At 42.6% G+C, this 16376-nt stretch overlaps 2 protein-coding genes across 2 annotated transcripts in view; one reads left to right on the top strand and one right to left on the bottom strand.

Annotated features, from left to right (window-relative positions):
• MCTP2 (multiple C2 and transmembrane domain containing 2) overlaps window positions 1-7455 on the bottom strand; it is a 251663-nt gene extending 244208 nt beyond the window's left edge. Inside the window, exon 1 of the mRNA XM_060003640.1 lies at window positions 7421-7455. The gene's annotated coding sequence lies outside the window, so the exon portion shown is untranslated. The remainder of the gene's footprint in view (window positions 1-7420) is intronic.
• LOC132418715 (growth factor receptor-bound protein 10-like) overlaps window positions 7399-16376 on the top strand; it is a 43482-nt gene continuing 34504 nt past the window's right edge. The window contains 1 exon segment of the mRNA XM_060002707.1: window positions 7399-7750. Coding sequence (XP_059858690.1) covers window positions 7399-7750 — 352 coding nt within the window.

Genomic DNA, 16376 nt, shown 5'->3' with positions numbered 1-16376 from the left:
CACCTGTCAAGCTGTCTGACTTCCCCTCTAGGCTCTAAGGAGACAGAGCTCTCTGCTTTATTCACAAGGAAAACTCTAGCACACAGCATGCATAATACACAATTAATAGCTTTTGGATAAAAGAACAAATATTTATGTATTTCAGGTACTTTCTAACACATGTTTTAAACAAGCCATCAGCTTAACTCTGAGCACCTAAGAAAACCTGTATCTTCTATACAAATGAATCTTGTAACATCTGTATCGGTAGCAGCTACAAAAGAGCCCTGGCCAATCTACATGGTATGTACTATCTACCTATATGTATGCATATGTGTATGCATGCATGTATGTGTATATGTGTGTGTATCTGTGTGTATGTACACATATGGCCAATCTACATGATATGATTCATTTACCATAAACATGATACACAAATGATAAATGAGTGTTTCTAATAATACAACATAACAAATTAAGAGGAAAGATGGTACGGCATTTTAACTTGTGACAATAAGATGGGCTCAAAATCTGAAGACCAGCTTTCCGCAAGCCCCATGTCACTCTCCTGCCTGGCCTGCTTTCCACACTGAGGGCCTCCTCCCATGGGCCAGAGCTCAGGCTGTCAAACTCGCAAAGGCCAGAGTGGAGGATTCATCTCCACCCTCTGAAGAAAGTGTAGAAGTAAACCTTTTTCATCTTTTCACATCAAAGGAATTGGAGTGCGTTGCTATCCTGCCTACTCAGGAGAAATGCCCACATTTCCTCCGCGACCTGCTTCTCACTTACCACACTGCTTGGGAGACAGCATTTTTCAACTGCTGATAGTACTCCCCCACTGAATTATTCAGTTCTCTGATTAGCTGCATTATTCTATCAGTCTACCCAAATCTCTACCTTGGAGTCATCCACACATTTCAAACTCACAACATCCACGAAACTCACGATTATTCTCTAGAAAACCGTCTTCTCTAGTCCTGACTTGTGTTACTGGCACCAACCTGGGGGCCCAAGACACACACCTCAGCCCCAAGCAATCTCTCTCTCGCCACCCACATCCACCTGGTCACCTCTGTGACCTCCCAGATCTCTCTCAGATCCTTCCACACCTCTGCTTCCCTACTGCCTTACACTAAGCCCTATAACCTCAGTCCTGAACTATGGTAACATCTTAACTCCTCTCTTGACAACGCACTGCCAGAATTAGGGCATCTAACTCTGTTCACCTGTAACATCACAGAGCAAGTTTTCCGTTCCTAGTCCATAGGGATCACATCTGGCTCATCACCACTGCATTTCCTTCGAGTGCCTAACATGAGTGCTTAGCACAACCAAGCAAGCGAAAATGACCACATGAATGAATGAACGCACGAGTGAGACAGCCAGTACTCTCAGAATTGCATTCTACTGCTTGCCATAACTCAGATTAATGTTTGTCTAAGGATTTGTCTCTGGAGAAGAAGTAAATGAGGTAGGAGACAGATGGGCCCCTGGGCCGGACAGCTGATGTTTGTTAAGTGGAGTAAAACTGAAGCTTTGTTCTCACCCAGACACTCCAAGGACAAAGCTAGTGGCAGAAGCTGAGCTCTGCTGAAGTAAAGAGATGAGATGACCTGAGGTCAAGGGAAACTTCCCTGTCTACACACGCACAGGAAGCCTCCTTGGGGTTCAAAAACGGAGGAGCACCACCCCATAGTGAGTGTGGACATGCACCCATAGGCCTCTGCAGTGAAATCCATCTTAGCAAAACGATGTGCACATTGGGGCTTCCCTGGTGGCACAGTGGTTAAGAATCCGTCTGCCAATGCAGGGGACACGGGTTCGAGCCCTGGTCCGGGAAGATCCCACATACGGTAAAGCAACTAAGCCCGTGGGCCACAACTACTGAGCCTGCACTCTAGAGCCCACAAGTCACAACTACTGAGCCCAAGTGCCACAACTACTGAAGCCCGCACGCCTAGAGCCGGTGCTCCACAACAAGAGAAGCCACCTCAATGAGAAGCCCGTGTACTGCAACGAAGAGTAGCCCCCAGTCGCCACAACTAGAGAAAAGCCCATGCGCAGCAACGAAGACCCAACACAGCCAAAAATAAAATAAATTTATATATTACAAAATAAAAAAAAGATGTGCACACATGTTGGGGAGGGTCCTAGAACAAGTCAGATGTGGGAAAGGAAACAAAATAATTGCCCAACGGTAAACAAAGACCTGAAAGAACTGTCCTATATAAGGGATTTAAATCACCTCTTTACTGCTCCCCTCCTCGATAGACAGGACGCCCATACCCTTTCTCTCTGGGTGTATATTTCTGCCTTGCTTCTAACTTAAATAAATAAACTGTTTCTCTGTGTGCTCTCCCATACATTATGCTGTGTCTCTAATAATAAACTTTGCACCTGTTTTTACAGTTTATGCCTCCTTGAAACATTCTTGCTTTCAGTGGGGGTAAGAGCCAGGGCCACTTTGCTTCTAGGTGGTCTGGTGGCTAGGATTCCTGGTTTTCATCCAGGCTACCCAGGTCCAGGTCCTGGGCAGGAAACTAAGATCTCTCTTCAGGACAGCTCACTGCTGTCTCTCCGAGATCATAAAGAATTAGTAATCTGAGGCTCACACCCAAAAGCAAACCATCATTCTACACAGACACAGGTACTCATATCTACAGCTATATATTCTTTACATGCTGCCTAGCAAGATGGAGCTATTCCATGATAAAATGTACAGAATTGTGGAGAATGGTTTTTTTCAGAAAGAAAAGAAAACTGAAAATGCAAGTACAGTTCTTCTAGATACCTTCCAGGACATGACGAACAAACACACCATCATCTTCAAGTCCTCTGTGGCCTGGGGAGGGGGGTTGGCCTTTAGAAGAGAGGTCCCTGTGCTAATATCCTGATCAAATCCTAGTATTCCGAAACAAGGCCACCTTCCACAATCATCCCCTGGGGAAATCCATGTAAGCCCATCATTATGCTGGGGAAAGAGGTGCTCCATGTTATGTAATCATATATACAAAATCATATCCATTTACTTATGAAATTCTCAAAATTTGCACTTGGAGTGAATGACAGTAACATTCTTCCTCTCTCATCTGGCAATCTGTCCCTAAAGAAAAACTTGCTAACCCCAAGTGGTCAGCAAATTCCATGGGCCATTCCAAGCAGTTCCAGGCCTGCCTTCCAGACCTCTCCCACAAGGCCAACACAAAACAACAACAGTGATGGAAACTCTCCCAGACCTTCCCAGAGAGGGAAGATGGGCGCTGGAACCACACTGCCTGTGCCTGAATCCTGGCTGAACTGCTTTCCAATCATGTGACCTGGGACAACACCTTTGTCTCTCTGTGCCTTAGTTTTCTCACATTTAAATGGAGTGATCTTCATGTCCATCTCAAAAGTGGACAGGACCTCAGGAAAAGGCAACAATTAACAGAAAGGCAGATTAGAAATAGCCCAAGGGGAAAAAAACAGGTAAACAACAAGGTCCTACTGTATAGCACAGGGAGCTATACTCAATATCCTGTAATAAACCATAATGGAAAAGAATATGAAAAAGAATATGTATATATATGTACAAGTGAATCGCTCTGCTATACATCAGAAACTAACACAGCATTGTAAATCAGTAAAAAAAAGGAAGAGCCTAAGTAAATAAATAAATAAATTATTGGAGTGATAACAGCTCTCTCTCTGGGGTTGTAATGATGATTAAAAGAGTTAATATTTCTTAATCACAATGCCTGGCACCATCTAAGTGCTCCATAAATGTCAGTGATAGTAAGGTAAGTTATACTACAATAATAATATATTAGCCTTAGTACCAATCTTACTCCTCTCCTTTCATCTTCCCAAGGGATTCTATGCCCTACCAATTCTCTTAAACACTACAAGCAATGGTTCTCAAACTTTATAGCATACACCAGAATCATCTGGAAGGCTTCTTAAAACACAGATTGCTGTGCCAGAGACACAGAGCTTCTGATTCAGGGGGCCTGGGATGGGGCCTGAGAACACACATTTTTAACAAGTTAATCTCAGGTGCATGGGTACTGCTTGGTTTGGAAAGACATGTGGAAAAATACTAAGGGGCCTCCCTGCATCAGTGGAGGACAGTGTGTGGGTCCAAACCTCCAAGGCTTTCTATGGCCCTCCACATCCCTAGACTGCCCTTCCCAGACTCTTCCATCTCAGTATCTCCACCCACAATTCCCAACTCAGCTCAAGCATCAAGACCTCTGTGCTGGCACCAACACTGTACTATCATCAATGACATCAGCTCCAAGAGACCAGGTGCTCCCTGGCAATCAGAACCCGGCCTTACCCAGTGCATGGGACATAGAAAACCCTCGATAAACGGTACCATAGAATGAAAGCTGGGACAGCCAACAGTCGAAGGCATCCCTGGAGAACCAACCAAACTGGAAGGTCTTAGACATCATCAGGGGCCTTCCTCTCAGAACTGTTCACTGGACATGAAGTGCCCTGAGACCCCAATGAGCCCAGGATCTCCTCCGCCCCAGTTGGCAGCTTTTCTGCTCAGTGGACCATTGGTCCTTTGCCTCCAACCACAACTGTCGCTCCCACTCTTTGAAGGTAACGGAGCTTCATTTTCTGGACTCTCACTGGCATGGGCCAACGAGTGCTACAAGCTGCTGGGAAATGCTGAGTGTTCTCAGAGAGAAGGTTACAATCAGGAAGTTTTTTTTTTTTTTTTTTAGGAAGCATTTTTATGTAAGCGTTTCTGGTAAATGACCCAAGAAGATCTCTGCGAAAAGAGATAGCAGTCTCCAGCAAATGGCTACAATTCCTTTTTCCATTCTAAATAGGCATTCACTTTCATAGCTAATTTTGTATTATTTTTCTTAACAAGGAGACCCATACTGTTTACCTTTCAGGTCTCCCAAAATCTGGATCTGCCCGTTTCACACCTCCTGCATACACTGCTCCTTGGCCCTTCGGCTCTTCTGTGAATTTCTCTAAATCATTACACACCCTGCCCCTTCATTAAAGCATCTTAACCAAGTCAAGCACACTTTTATAAACACCTGCTAGGCAGGATTTCAAATGCTTTTAGAAAGAAGTTCAAGGTGTCTTGTCGATTTCTCTGTCAAATGAAGATAGAGGGAAAAACAAATGTGCCAAGCACGATCCAGGCAGAATATCTACCTGATCCTCCCAACAGAGGCAAAGAGCCTTTCTTCAACAAAAAACACTTTCTTCAACACCTGAAGATAATTTTGATATGAAACCCCTCAATTTTTGTGTGTAATTACCAACAGTTATAAGGAAGGTTTTCAGAGAGCAAGTGTTCTCCATGTCAGGAAATATTATTTAAAATTCTAAGTACTATTCTCATTCTACACAGTATAATAATTTTAATTTGAAAAATCACTTGTGTGGTTTACATGCACTTAAAGAAACCATCAGTTGAGCTGTTATGGATCATTTATTCAAAAGACTAAACTGGAATTTTAGGATTCCTTCCTAAATAAGCACGTTGACATACTTACACTTCTAGAGATAGATTTAAGGAAAACTATATATATCTTTTCAAATAAATATTCATGATTATAGATTTATACACACACACAAAGTCTTTTCTAGGTGACAAAGGTGGCCTCTATTCACCTGTAAGCTATAAAAGGAAATTAAGATGAAATATGTTAAAGCACATGAATAAGAAAATTAGCTGATACCTCAGCATATGAATAATATGAATATTAGTGGATACTTCAATGTGTAATACACAAGGAATACATATAAAGTTTTACTACTTTGCCCAACTTGGCTATATTAGGTCCTTAAAAATATGTTAAGGAGATACAGAAGGAATTTTATATTTTTTAAAATAGCTGTCCATCTTCTTGTCCCAGATTGGTTTCAGTTTAACAAGGAGAATGAAAACAAACAATGCTCGTTTTATTCATGGTGGTTACTTTAACTCTCAGGACGTGGATTGTTTTGTGAACATAAATTTGAAGTATCATTTCCATTAAATCTGCAGCTTTACACTATCTGTCTCACAGTAACTTGGAGTAGTGAAAAAGCATGGGTTCTGCACTCAGAAATATCCACACTCAACTCCCAGGTCCACCAGTTACTGTGAACAAATTCCTGATTCTTCCCTGCCTCAGTTTCTCATCTGTACAGAGGAAGTAACACCTACTTTGTATATTTTATGCAAGTTTTTAAGTAAAGTGATCAGCATGGTGCTTGGCACAGAGTTGATTCTTACCAACGTTAGTTTAAGGATGGTTTTGGATAATCCTTGTCACTCTGGATGAGAGACCAGGCTAATGATAAATATTCTCCAAAGATTTTCATTTTCCCTGCATTTAAAATGCTTATTACCAGAGATCAAAGAGGTACCGTAAAGACAAAAGCACCACGTCCCACTGCTCTCTTTCTAAACACCCCCCTGTGAGAAACGACTGCCCTAAAATTCCCTTTTGTATCCACAGCCCTAAAATTCCCTTTTGTATCCACACCTGTGCTACCACACAGCACACCAGCCTGGCCCTCATAGAGATCCCCCCCTTAACAGGCGTGCAACAAATATCAGTTAAATTGAAATGCTTCTGACCCAAGCAAAAACTGAATGCTAATGGAAATCGCAATCCATAGACCTGTTTGTGATTCGGTGTGTCGATGAAACAGGTTTTCTAGAGTCCCCAGGTTCACCGGGAGGCTGTTTGGTAACTTTAAGTTCCCGATGCCGATGGAACTTCTAGAACAGACTTAGGTAAGCACCTAGACACAGGTGAAACCTTCACACAGCGCGCATAAGTTCATTCAGACATTCTAATCCACTTCATGGAAACCCAACCATATTTAAAAGCCATCAACGCACCATTTGCTTAACAAATGGATAGTGCACTGGGGAACTAATTGCGGAAGCAATTGCCTCTCAAGGTCGCCACCACCATCACGATATATATATATACTTTTTAATGTGACAAGACACTCTGGAACCTACACAATTATCAGAAGGCTTTCAACTCTCGTGGTGGGGGGGGGGGGCGGTGAGCAAATGTCCGCGCAAGGAACCGAAGCGGACTCTCCGGGCCTCCACGAAGGGAGCGCATCCAATCCCACCCAAGTGAGGGACTGACCTCTGCACAAAGAGTCCCGGAGGTGGCAGTGACAAACTCCGCTGCGACCCAAGGAGACCTAATGAAGGTCCTTTAAAATGCAAAGAAATCCTAGGGCAGGCTGCCCTCCCCCGGTGCGCCCTCCAGCACGCCGGTCCTCGACATACCCTTCTGACTGAACCGGCAGCTCCGGAGTTAGCAGCTCCACTGAATTCCCTTCCCGGTCGGTCAGGTTCCCCAAGTCCCCGGTTCTGTTGGCAGCGGACACCCCTCCACCCCCCAAAGGAGAGAGTCACCGGCGACCCGGTGCTCCGCCCGCGCTCGCGGCCAGATGAACCCCGCACCACCCTCACCTGTCCGAGGCCGCGTCCCAGGGGATGCAGAGAGGCCGGCGCACGCCGCTCACCTGCGCGGGCCCCGTCGCCGCCGCTGCCGTAGCCGCTTGCACGCGCCAGGAGCCGCCGAGACGCGGCGAGAGCGGGCGCATCTCCTGAGGCAGCCAGACTTCCTCGGCCCCGCCTCTTACCGGCCACGCCTCCAGCTATCCCGAGAGCCTGCCCAGCCTCCAGGGGGAGGAGGCGGCCGCGCGTCACCTTGGGGCCGCGTCCCACCCGACCCGGCGCTGACGCCGCAGCGGGAAGCTCCGGCGGCTGCTGAGAGAAGGGGCCGCCGCTGGATTCCGGGTAATGGCTGGGTGAAGAGAAAGAGGTTACCCGTAACTCCTTCGCCTGGGTTGAGTCACAGGAAAAGGAAGATGTGTCCAAAAAGTCTGGCAGTGACTAAAAGAGTTGAGTTTCTTCACGATTTAGTTCAGAGTAAGAACAAAGTGTGGGTAAGTGTGGTTGGCACTCAAGAGGACGAGTGCGGCTGGCAAAGTTGTAATTGCTTCATTAATCACTTGTCTTCGCTATTGCGCAGAGGCGCGCACCTTGTTCCCTTCGCTCCCTAAAGGATCAATGGGAAGGGAACAGCCTCCGTTTTTACCACCCTGACCCTGGCAAGAGGTACCAGAGGCAGGCAAGCCATGAAACCTGTGCCACGTGCGCGCGATTGTGGGTGAAACCCCGTTTCTGAGCCTAAGTTCCTCATTTCTAAAGATTAGGTGACATTCGTGCCCAGCGAGCTGCCGGAACACTCAAAGAGTCTCTTAAAGAGAGACTAAGTGCGATGACTGGCCCTAAGGCATTCAGTAAACATTTGCTTTTGTTCCTTTCCCTTGATTTTTTTTTTCTTCCTTCCTTTTTCTTCTTTTCCCGCTATAATCTTGCACTTTATTTACTGCTTATCTCTGCCCGGTCACTTTTTTTTCTCATCTATTAATGAGCCTGCATCTACCGGGCACCGAGTCTGTGCCCTGCAAGGCGTTGGGCGCTTTAAAAGGAGATGTTCTGGTAAGATCCCTGCCCTCTGGGAGGTCAGGAACTCACAAGACACCACCCCACCCCACCCCCCGCCACGAAACAGCTTTGAAATTAGATACAAGAGAGTTAAAGAAACCCGCTAATTGAGTGTTGGACAGACCTGCTAGGCCGTTCTGTAGGTAATTGTGTTAAACCAGCTACTTCACTTAATGTCTCTGAATTTCAACTCTCCCCTCCCCCAAAAAACAAAAACAAAACAAAAACAAAAAAACCTGGGATTAAAATAATAAGCTGTTGCACAGATTCTGAGAAATAATTAATTTACATAAATTAGTAGAATCAGAGAAACTGGAGGTAAATGGCAAATCTGGGCTTTTTTCCACTGTGCTCTCCCTCCTGCTACATCCCCTACCTGAGAGAACAGAGGTAACAGGGAAAATAAAGCAGCAAAAAAAGAGGAGGAGCATTGGGTAGGAGAAATAGCAACCAGACCTTTAAAGCCGACTAAGGATACAACTGAATTAAAATAGTAAATGAACCCACACAAAAAAGCTTTTTGCTTCTAACTCCTGCCACAGTGGAGTTCCTGTTCTGTGGGTCCTGCAGCCTAACCGCAGGTTGCAAATGACTAACAGCATTTTTCAGTCATTAAATGCTGCAGAAAGTGAAACATCGAAAGATCACAGAAATCTAAGCTCATACCTCCTCTCCTCCCTCTCATGACAATACCTTCTTCTGTCCATCTTCCTTGTTCGTTTGTTTTTTTTAATTGCCCAGACATGTTACCTGCTTCTTTGTAATATGTTCCACCCAGGGAACAATATTGTTGCTTTAACCAGTTTAACTTCACTGTATAACCACAAGCAGCACTTAGAACAGCAGCTAGACTCATATAGGTGGCTGATAAATTTTCAATACACTGTTGTTACATTTAAAAAGGGTTTGAACCAAGTCTTATGGGCACTGTCAGTGACGTCATAATTGTTACTTTATTTAAAAAAAAGAATCTCCTGCATTTATAATAGGTGGTCTTCGCTGTCTCGCCTTCTTAATTCACATGAGCAAGGAGATATTTGGCCTCTGAAGAAACAACCCTATTGTCAATATGATAATTGAACATATGCTTGGTTGCGTGGCAATCTAATAATTTCAATGTTTAAAATTTGAAATGGCAGATGTGTCTTCTAGGGGTCCGATGTGCTTTTTTGCTGTCACAGCCAATGTACCTGTTGTGCCTTCAGAAGCACTGCCATAGAGGTATATTAGCAACTGTGGTGCCTGTTTAAATGAGTCAGAGCAATTTAAACAGGACAAGTTACAATGTTTGTAGTCACCTGAAATCTCTGCTCAGGGGATTAAAGGAGTCTTCTGTAAAAGAGAGAAAACGTGTCTGTAAGTGCAGAGGAGCAAGAACTCCAGCTCCTTTCTGGTCCTAGGAAATCAGGACAGACCTCCTTGTGTCATCCTAGCAGAGCTGGCCAGGCAATCAGACCAGTCCAGCTCGAATTGAAGGACTCAAGGCTAATCTTGGGAGTATCACTCCCTTGGATGTCCAAGAAAAAGGTTTCTGAGTTCTGCTAACGAAGGTATTAAGGGCTTGGCACCTAGCGTATCTCATCTTCATTAGTGCTTCTTATCATTTTTGGGCCAATAAAAGCTAAAGTAGAAAATCAATTGAGATATAAACATAAATCTGGAACTATTAGGAGGTGAAACCAATGCCATGGTTAAGGCAAAATTTAGTTCATGAGTCACGTGGCAAATGTTTAGTGTGCGCTGTAAGGAAGAAGCATGTGTACTTTGTTACGTGGCATTGAGAAAACGGCATTTCTTTTATTGTCAGTGCAAATAGGCTTTGTCATTATATTTACTTGGTTAGGGATTTTTTTTCCCATCTTTTAATTGTCATGGCAGATTATAGAAAGCATATTCCCTTTTTATAGCGGCAGTTGTGGAGAGACCAAATTTAGTGACTCACACCAGACCCCAGCTCTGCCACTTAACTAGATGTGTGTTTTCCTGCAGGTGGCTAGTAGGGTTTCAGTTTCTTGAACAAAGGAGTGGCCCCAACAGAAAAGGAGTGTTACTTTCTAATTACTCAGAAAGAAGACTTATTATAAAACCTTTCTTTGGAAACCAAGTATTTAATTGTCTTATTAATAATAATCCTATGTAGCAAATTATTTAAAATACCTAAGCATATATTTAATACAAGCTGATTAGCTAGAAATATGCACAGGTACTAAGTTGCTAAAAGTTACACTTTTATGGATATTATGCTTTCTACAAGTGAGAATTTCTATGACCAGGATGAACATGTGCTAATAGTTGCTTTTAAAAAGTTAAAATTATTAGAGACATGGAGGGTAAATCTTAAAAGCTTTAATCCCCTGTTCATCTGATGGGTTAAGCAGACCCAAATTTACCGCTTTCAGGTGAAGCTTGACCTGGCTCAAGGGTTCTCGCTTATCACCAACATGTCTGGTGATGTGAATTCCATCCATCTAGCTAAGTGCTTAGACCTTCTTCCAAAGTAAACCAGATCAGGAATGCATTTCACACTGTACATCATTGCTGTGGCTCCCTGTGGAATCACTTTTCTAGAATGTGCTCTACTGTGTTTCTACTGGTGATAGTGAAGAGCATCTCAGGATCAGCCCTGAGAAGTGGGTTGTTGAATTTACACTGAAAATGTTAGTCAGGGTCATTGTTTTTAAAATTACAGTGATCAAGCTAGAAGTTGTCCATCATCTCAGGAATGCTAATCTAGACTTTCCCACAGCAGTCTGTTTGCATCCTCTGGGTTCCATAAGTAACTCAAGTGAATTTGTTTTCCTCTCTAATTTGACTGTGAGAATGCCCAGGGTGACCTCTCTCTGTCAAATGTTCAGAAATGCTTTTTCATATGTTGTATAATAGAGTTATATTTTTCTAACTTACTGTCCTAAGTCTGAGATGAAACGAAAGGAATTTTCAAGGCCAGGGTATTAAGATAATAATTGATTTTTCCATGCAATAAGATGTACATCCATCGACACATTTGTCTGCATAACGTCCACTGAGCAGCGACACCCAGGGCCACACACTAGGATGCTTACAGGGGCCAGGCTGGTGAGATCAATGTGTGACTGTGGCCACATTCAAGAAAATAGAGACTGTCAAAACCTGCAGAGCACATGCTCACCTAAAGGCATTCAAATTCTATTCTTGTTAACTTCTCTGCTGGCCAAAGCATGCAGGTGGCCAGATGCCAGGTAGCCATTTGTGTCCCCGAACAACAATGTATCCGAGCTCTAAGATAAACACTGTGGATATAAGATAAATAAAATATGATAGCTTCTGCCCTCCAGGGATTCACATTTTGCTGTGGGAAAAGATATGTAAACAAATAAGTAGGACAGATTTTCAGAGGGAAAAGTCTCTGACAGCAGCACCTGCAGGGTCCAGGGAGTAAAGTACAGCGTCAGGTGCAGGAGACCAGGTAGAAAATATATAAGAGAATTAGCAGGAGCGGTGACTCCACGCAGCCCCAAGGGCTGAGAAAGGAGATCCTGATGGGTGAAGCCTAGCTCACAGTACTGGGATGAACCCATACTCAATAGGCAAGAGAAGATCAATTCAGGGAATGAAGCCAGACCTGCTCAGCAGTAGTTCCATAATTGTTCACTCAAGTAATCAGAAAATTTAAATATAGATACATAGAGAGAAATAATAACAACACTTTTGGTTGAAGACATTAACAAGTTTTGGACTTGAAGCCTCCAGTCTGTCTTTGTGACCTCCTGGGACATATAATTTGAATTAAGTTTTAATTCAGCCTCCAATTACTGGCTTTTATGATGACCTACAAAGAAAATACAGAATCACTAATGAATGGATTGAAGAGTACTTAGGAAACACATGGGGCTTTATTACGTGCATAATAACACTATTTTCAAGCTGGCTTGGTATACAATTACCTGCTTTACTGATGTTTTAGGTACATCTATAGAATGACTATTGTTGCCACTTCCTGAAAAAATCTGGACCCAAAATAGAGAATAAAACAGTAAGAAATTTGATCTCAAAACTAATTTCTTAGTTTCCAGTATACAGGTGTTAACTCTTTTTTTTTTATTATTGGGAAATACCTAACTATACTAAAAAATTATACATTCTATAAAGGACTTCTTTTGAAAAATAGCTTTGCTTAGTTTGAACTACTATTATGTTGATTTTTAAATGAAGAATGGGAAGGATAAAACCCTATCTGGTTCAACACAAAATATATTTTAGATCATTTAAAAGGAAGAGAGTTTGGGGCTTCCCTGGTGGGGCAGTGGTTGAGAGTCCGCCTGCCGATGCAGGGGACACGGGTTCATGCCCCTGTCCAGGAGGATCCCACATGCCGCGGAGCGGCTGGGCCCGTGAGCCATGGCCGCTGAGCCTGCGCGTCCGGAGCCTGTGCTCCGCAGCGGGAGAGGCCACAACAGTGAGAAGCCCGCGTACCGCAAAAAAAAAAAAAAAAAAAAAGAGTTCTTTGCAAGAATTAATGTTTTTTGTTAACATGCAGTATCTTTATAACATGAGCCCAAGATGGAAGTTACAATTATCTGTGTACAATAAAGCATCTTTCCATCAATAAAGCATTGTTCCATCAATGTCTTTTTTTCATTTGCTCATACAACATTCTGCTCATGGTTTCCTATACAGACCCCTTGATTCCCCATCTCTCCTACTACCTGAATGGTTCTTTCCCTCTGAGTCTTAGACTCCTTGTGGCCAAATTCTATCCCCCTCAAAGCTCACATAAAATATTATCTCCTCTGTAAAGAATCCACTCATTTCTCAACCCAAAGTAATCCCTCTCTCCCGAGAGCTCGCATAGCAATATCCTTATCAATCTTGTAATGCTTCAATCAGGAACAATGCCTCGGGGCTTCACTGGTGGCGCAGTGGTTAAGAATCCGCCTGCTCATGCAGGGGACACAGGTTTGAGACCTGATCCGCGAAGATCCCACATGCCGCGGAGCAACTAAGCCCGTGCGCCACGACTACTGAAGCCCATACACCTAGAGCCCGTGTTCCGCAACAAGAGAAGCACTGCAATGAGAAGCCCGCACACCGCAACGAGTAGCCCCTGCTCGCCACAACTAGAGAAAGCCCGCACACAGCAACAAAGACCCAACAGCCAAAAATAAATAAAATAAATTTATATTAAAAAAAAGAAAAACAACAATTGCCTCTATCTTTATAAAATAGTTATTTTGGGTACCTGTCTTATCTTTCAAACATTCATTTGTTTCACAGATATTTCTGGAATATCTACTTTGTGTGAGGATAATCTATAGAATATAAGATTTTATTTCCAATTCGTATATATACCCAATGTATTAGTTATCTATCGATGTGTAATGAATTACCCCAAAACTCAGTGGCTGAAAGCAAGACATTTATTGTTGCAGAGTTTCTATAGGACAGGAATCCTGATGTGGCTTAGATAGGTGTTTCTGGTTCAGGATCTCTCATGAGGCTGCAGTCAGGCTGTCTGCCAGGGATGCAGTCCCCTCAAGGCTGAAATGGGGCTGGAGAATTTCCTTCAACACTCACTCACATGGTTGCGGGCAGACCATAATCCCTTGCGATATGAGCTACTCCCTGGTAGCTGTGTGTGCCCCTGTCATGGCAACTGGTAATCAAACAGAGAAAGAAACAGACCAAGATGGAAACCATCATCGTTTTATAACCTAGTCTTGGAAATGACATCTCATCACTTCTGCCACGCTCTCTACATTAGATACAAAAGTTCATCACATATACAGGGGGAGGATATTACACAAGGGCATGAACACCAGGAAGCCAAGTTTATAAATTCAGAGGCTGCCTATCGCGCCTAATTAGCACAACAAATACACAGTAAGTGTCCGATGAATAATCTATCTAGGGTTTGTTGAGATTCTTCAACTTGAAAGTTATAGTTGTCATCAAATTTAGATATGATGAAAATTTTTCAGTCATTATTTCTTAAAACATTTTTATGACCCTATTTCTTTTTTTTTTTGGCACACCCGTTCCATTCATATGAGGCCACTTAATATTCTCCCACAGCTCACAAATGATCTGTTCATTTGTTTCTTCTTTAGGCTTCTATTCTCTGTATGTTTCATTTTGGATAGTTTCCATTTCTATATGGTCAGGCTCATTAATTTTTTTCCCTGCAATTGTCTTATCTGCTGTAAATTCTATCCAATGTATTTTTCATCACAGACATTTTATATTTCATCTTGAGAATTTGTATTTTCATCTTTTGTATGCCTTTTATGTTTCTTGTTATCATGCTTTCTGCTACTTTGTTGAATGTAGAGCGTATATTAATAATACTGTTTTATCCTATTTCTAATCCTTATCTTCTGTTTCATTTCTGGTTTTTTTCCTGTTGATTAATTTTCCTATCTATTGTGGGTTTTTTCCCCTGGCTTCTCTGCATGCCTAATAAATCTTGATTCAATGTCATGCAGTATGAATTTTATGTTGTTGAGTGCTGAATTTTTAAAATATTATTCCTTTGAATATCTGGGGACTTTTTTCGAAATGAAGATGAGTTACTTAGAAATACGTTTATTCCCTTGAGGTTTTTTTTTCAAGCTTTGTTGGATGGATCCAGAACAGTCTCTAGTCTAGAGTTATCCTCTCTGAGGATTCTAGCCCATGTGTTAGGACAACTTTCCTTACTGTCTTAGGGGAACTTGACTATTCCCGGCCCTGTATTAGCTGCAAGCGTTGCTCCACCTACGCCTTCTGGTGGTTCTTTCCTGTTCTTGGCAGTTTCCTTATGCACATGAGCTAATCAGTGTTTGGCCAAATGCTCGAAGGGAATCCTTTGTAGATCCCTGTGTCTCTCCTGTCTTTCTCTTTCTCTCTTTCCCTATAGATCTTTCCTCTGTAAATTCCCCCCGTAAATGATGGCCACCTTGGCCTTCCTAATCTCTCCTTAAATCAGAGAAGCTCCAGGGCTCTGCTTGATCTCCCGTCCCTGGGCTGTGACCTGGAAACTCTCCAGACAGTAAGCGGGGACAATAATAGGGCTTACCTCATTTATATCCTTTTCCTCAGGGATCATGGTACTGTGCTGTTCGTTGTCCAATGCCTGAAAAACGTTGTTTCATATATTTTGGTTGTTCTTTTTTTTCCAGGTATAGGAGAGCAAATCTAGTTTCCTTTATTCCGTCGTGGCCAGAAGCTGAAATACAGTCCTATAGAAACTTGATTTGATCTCAAACATATAACCTCTCAGTGACCTGTATGATATTTATTCTATACAAGAGAAGAAACTTGACTAAACATTTTTTATGGAAATTTTTATTCAAGACAAATTGAGGATTATAACCTGAGAACAGTCTCCAAGAAAGCTCTGAGAATAATTCCAGAAACTGGACTAAAATTTTAAAAATCTGACACTAGGAGTCAGAATATCTGAGTTGATAACTCTTCACCAAATTATAGTGTCATTTTTTTGATCAGTCAAATGCTTGAAGAAATTGGACCAGATCAAAGTTCTTAGTACTTTCACCCCAAAGTTTATTGTGTTACTATTATTATTTTCAATTTGGTTACAATGAATATCTTACTGATTGCTCTGATAAGCGGGTCCAGCCCTCTTGTAAATGTCTGATGAACAATCTGTGTAGGGTTTGTTGAGCTTCTTAAACCTGAGAGTCCATCAGCACCCAGTCAGAGAACAGATAGCCATGACATCAGTGTTGATTCACTGAGTTGATCCAATTTCAGCCAAAAGCAAGGAAGCAACATCTTAGCCTATACAGTCTCATTATGGGAAATAGTCTCTCTTTAAGTGTAAGCCTTTATGAGTCTAGGGCTCAAATCTTATCAATCTTTGCCTCAGTTACTAAATAGTATCTTTACTTTTAACTAGGGTTCTTTTTTTTTTTTTCAGACTTCACTCAAGGCT

This window comes from Delphinus delphis, chromosome 2 (genome assembly GCF_949987515.2).
Source record: "Delphinus delphis chromosome 2, mDelDel1.2, whole genome shotgun sequence".
In the NCBI taxonomy this organism is placed as follows: Eukaryota; Metazoa; Chordata; class Mammalia; order Artiodactyla; family Delphinidae; genus Delphinus; species Delphinus delphis.
This window is presented reverse-complemented; position numbering and strand designations above follow the sequence as displayed.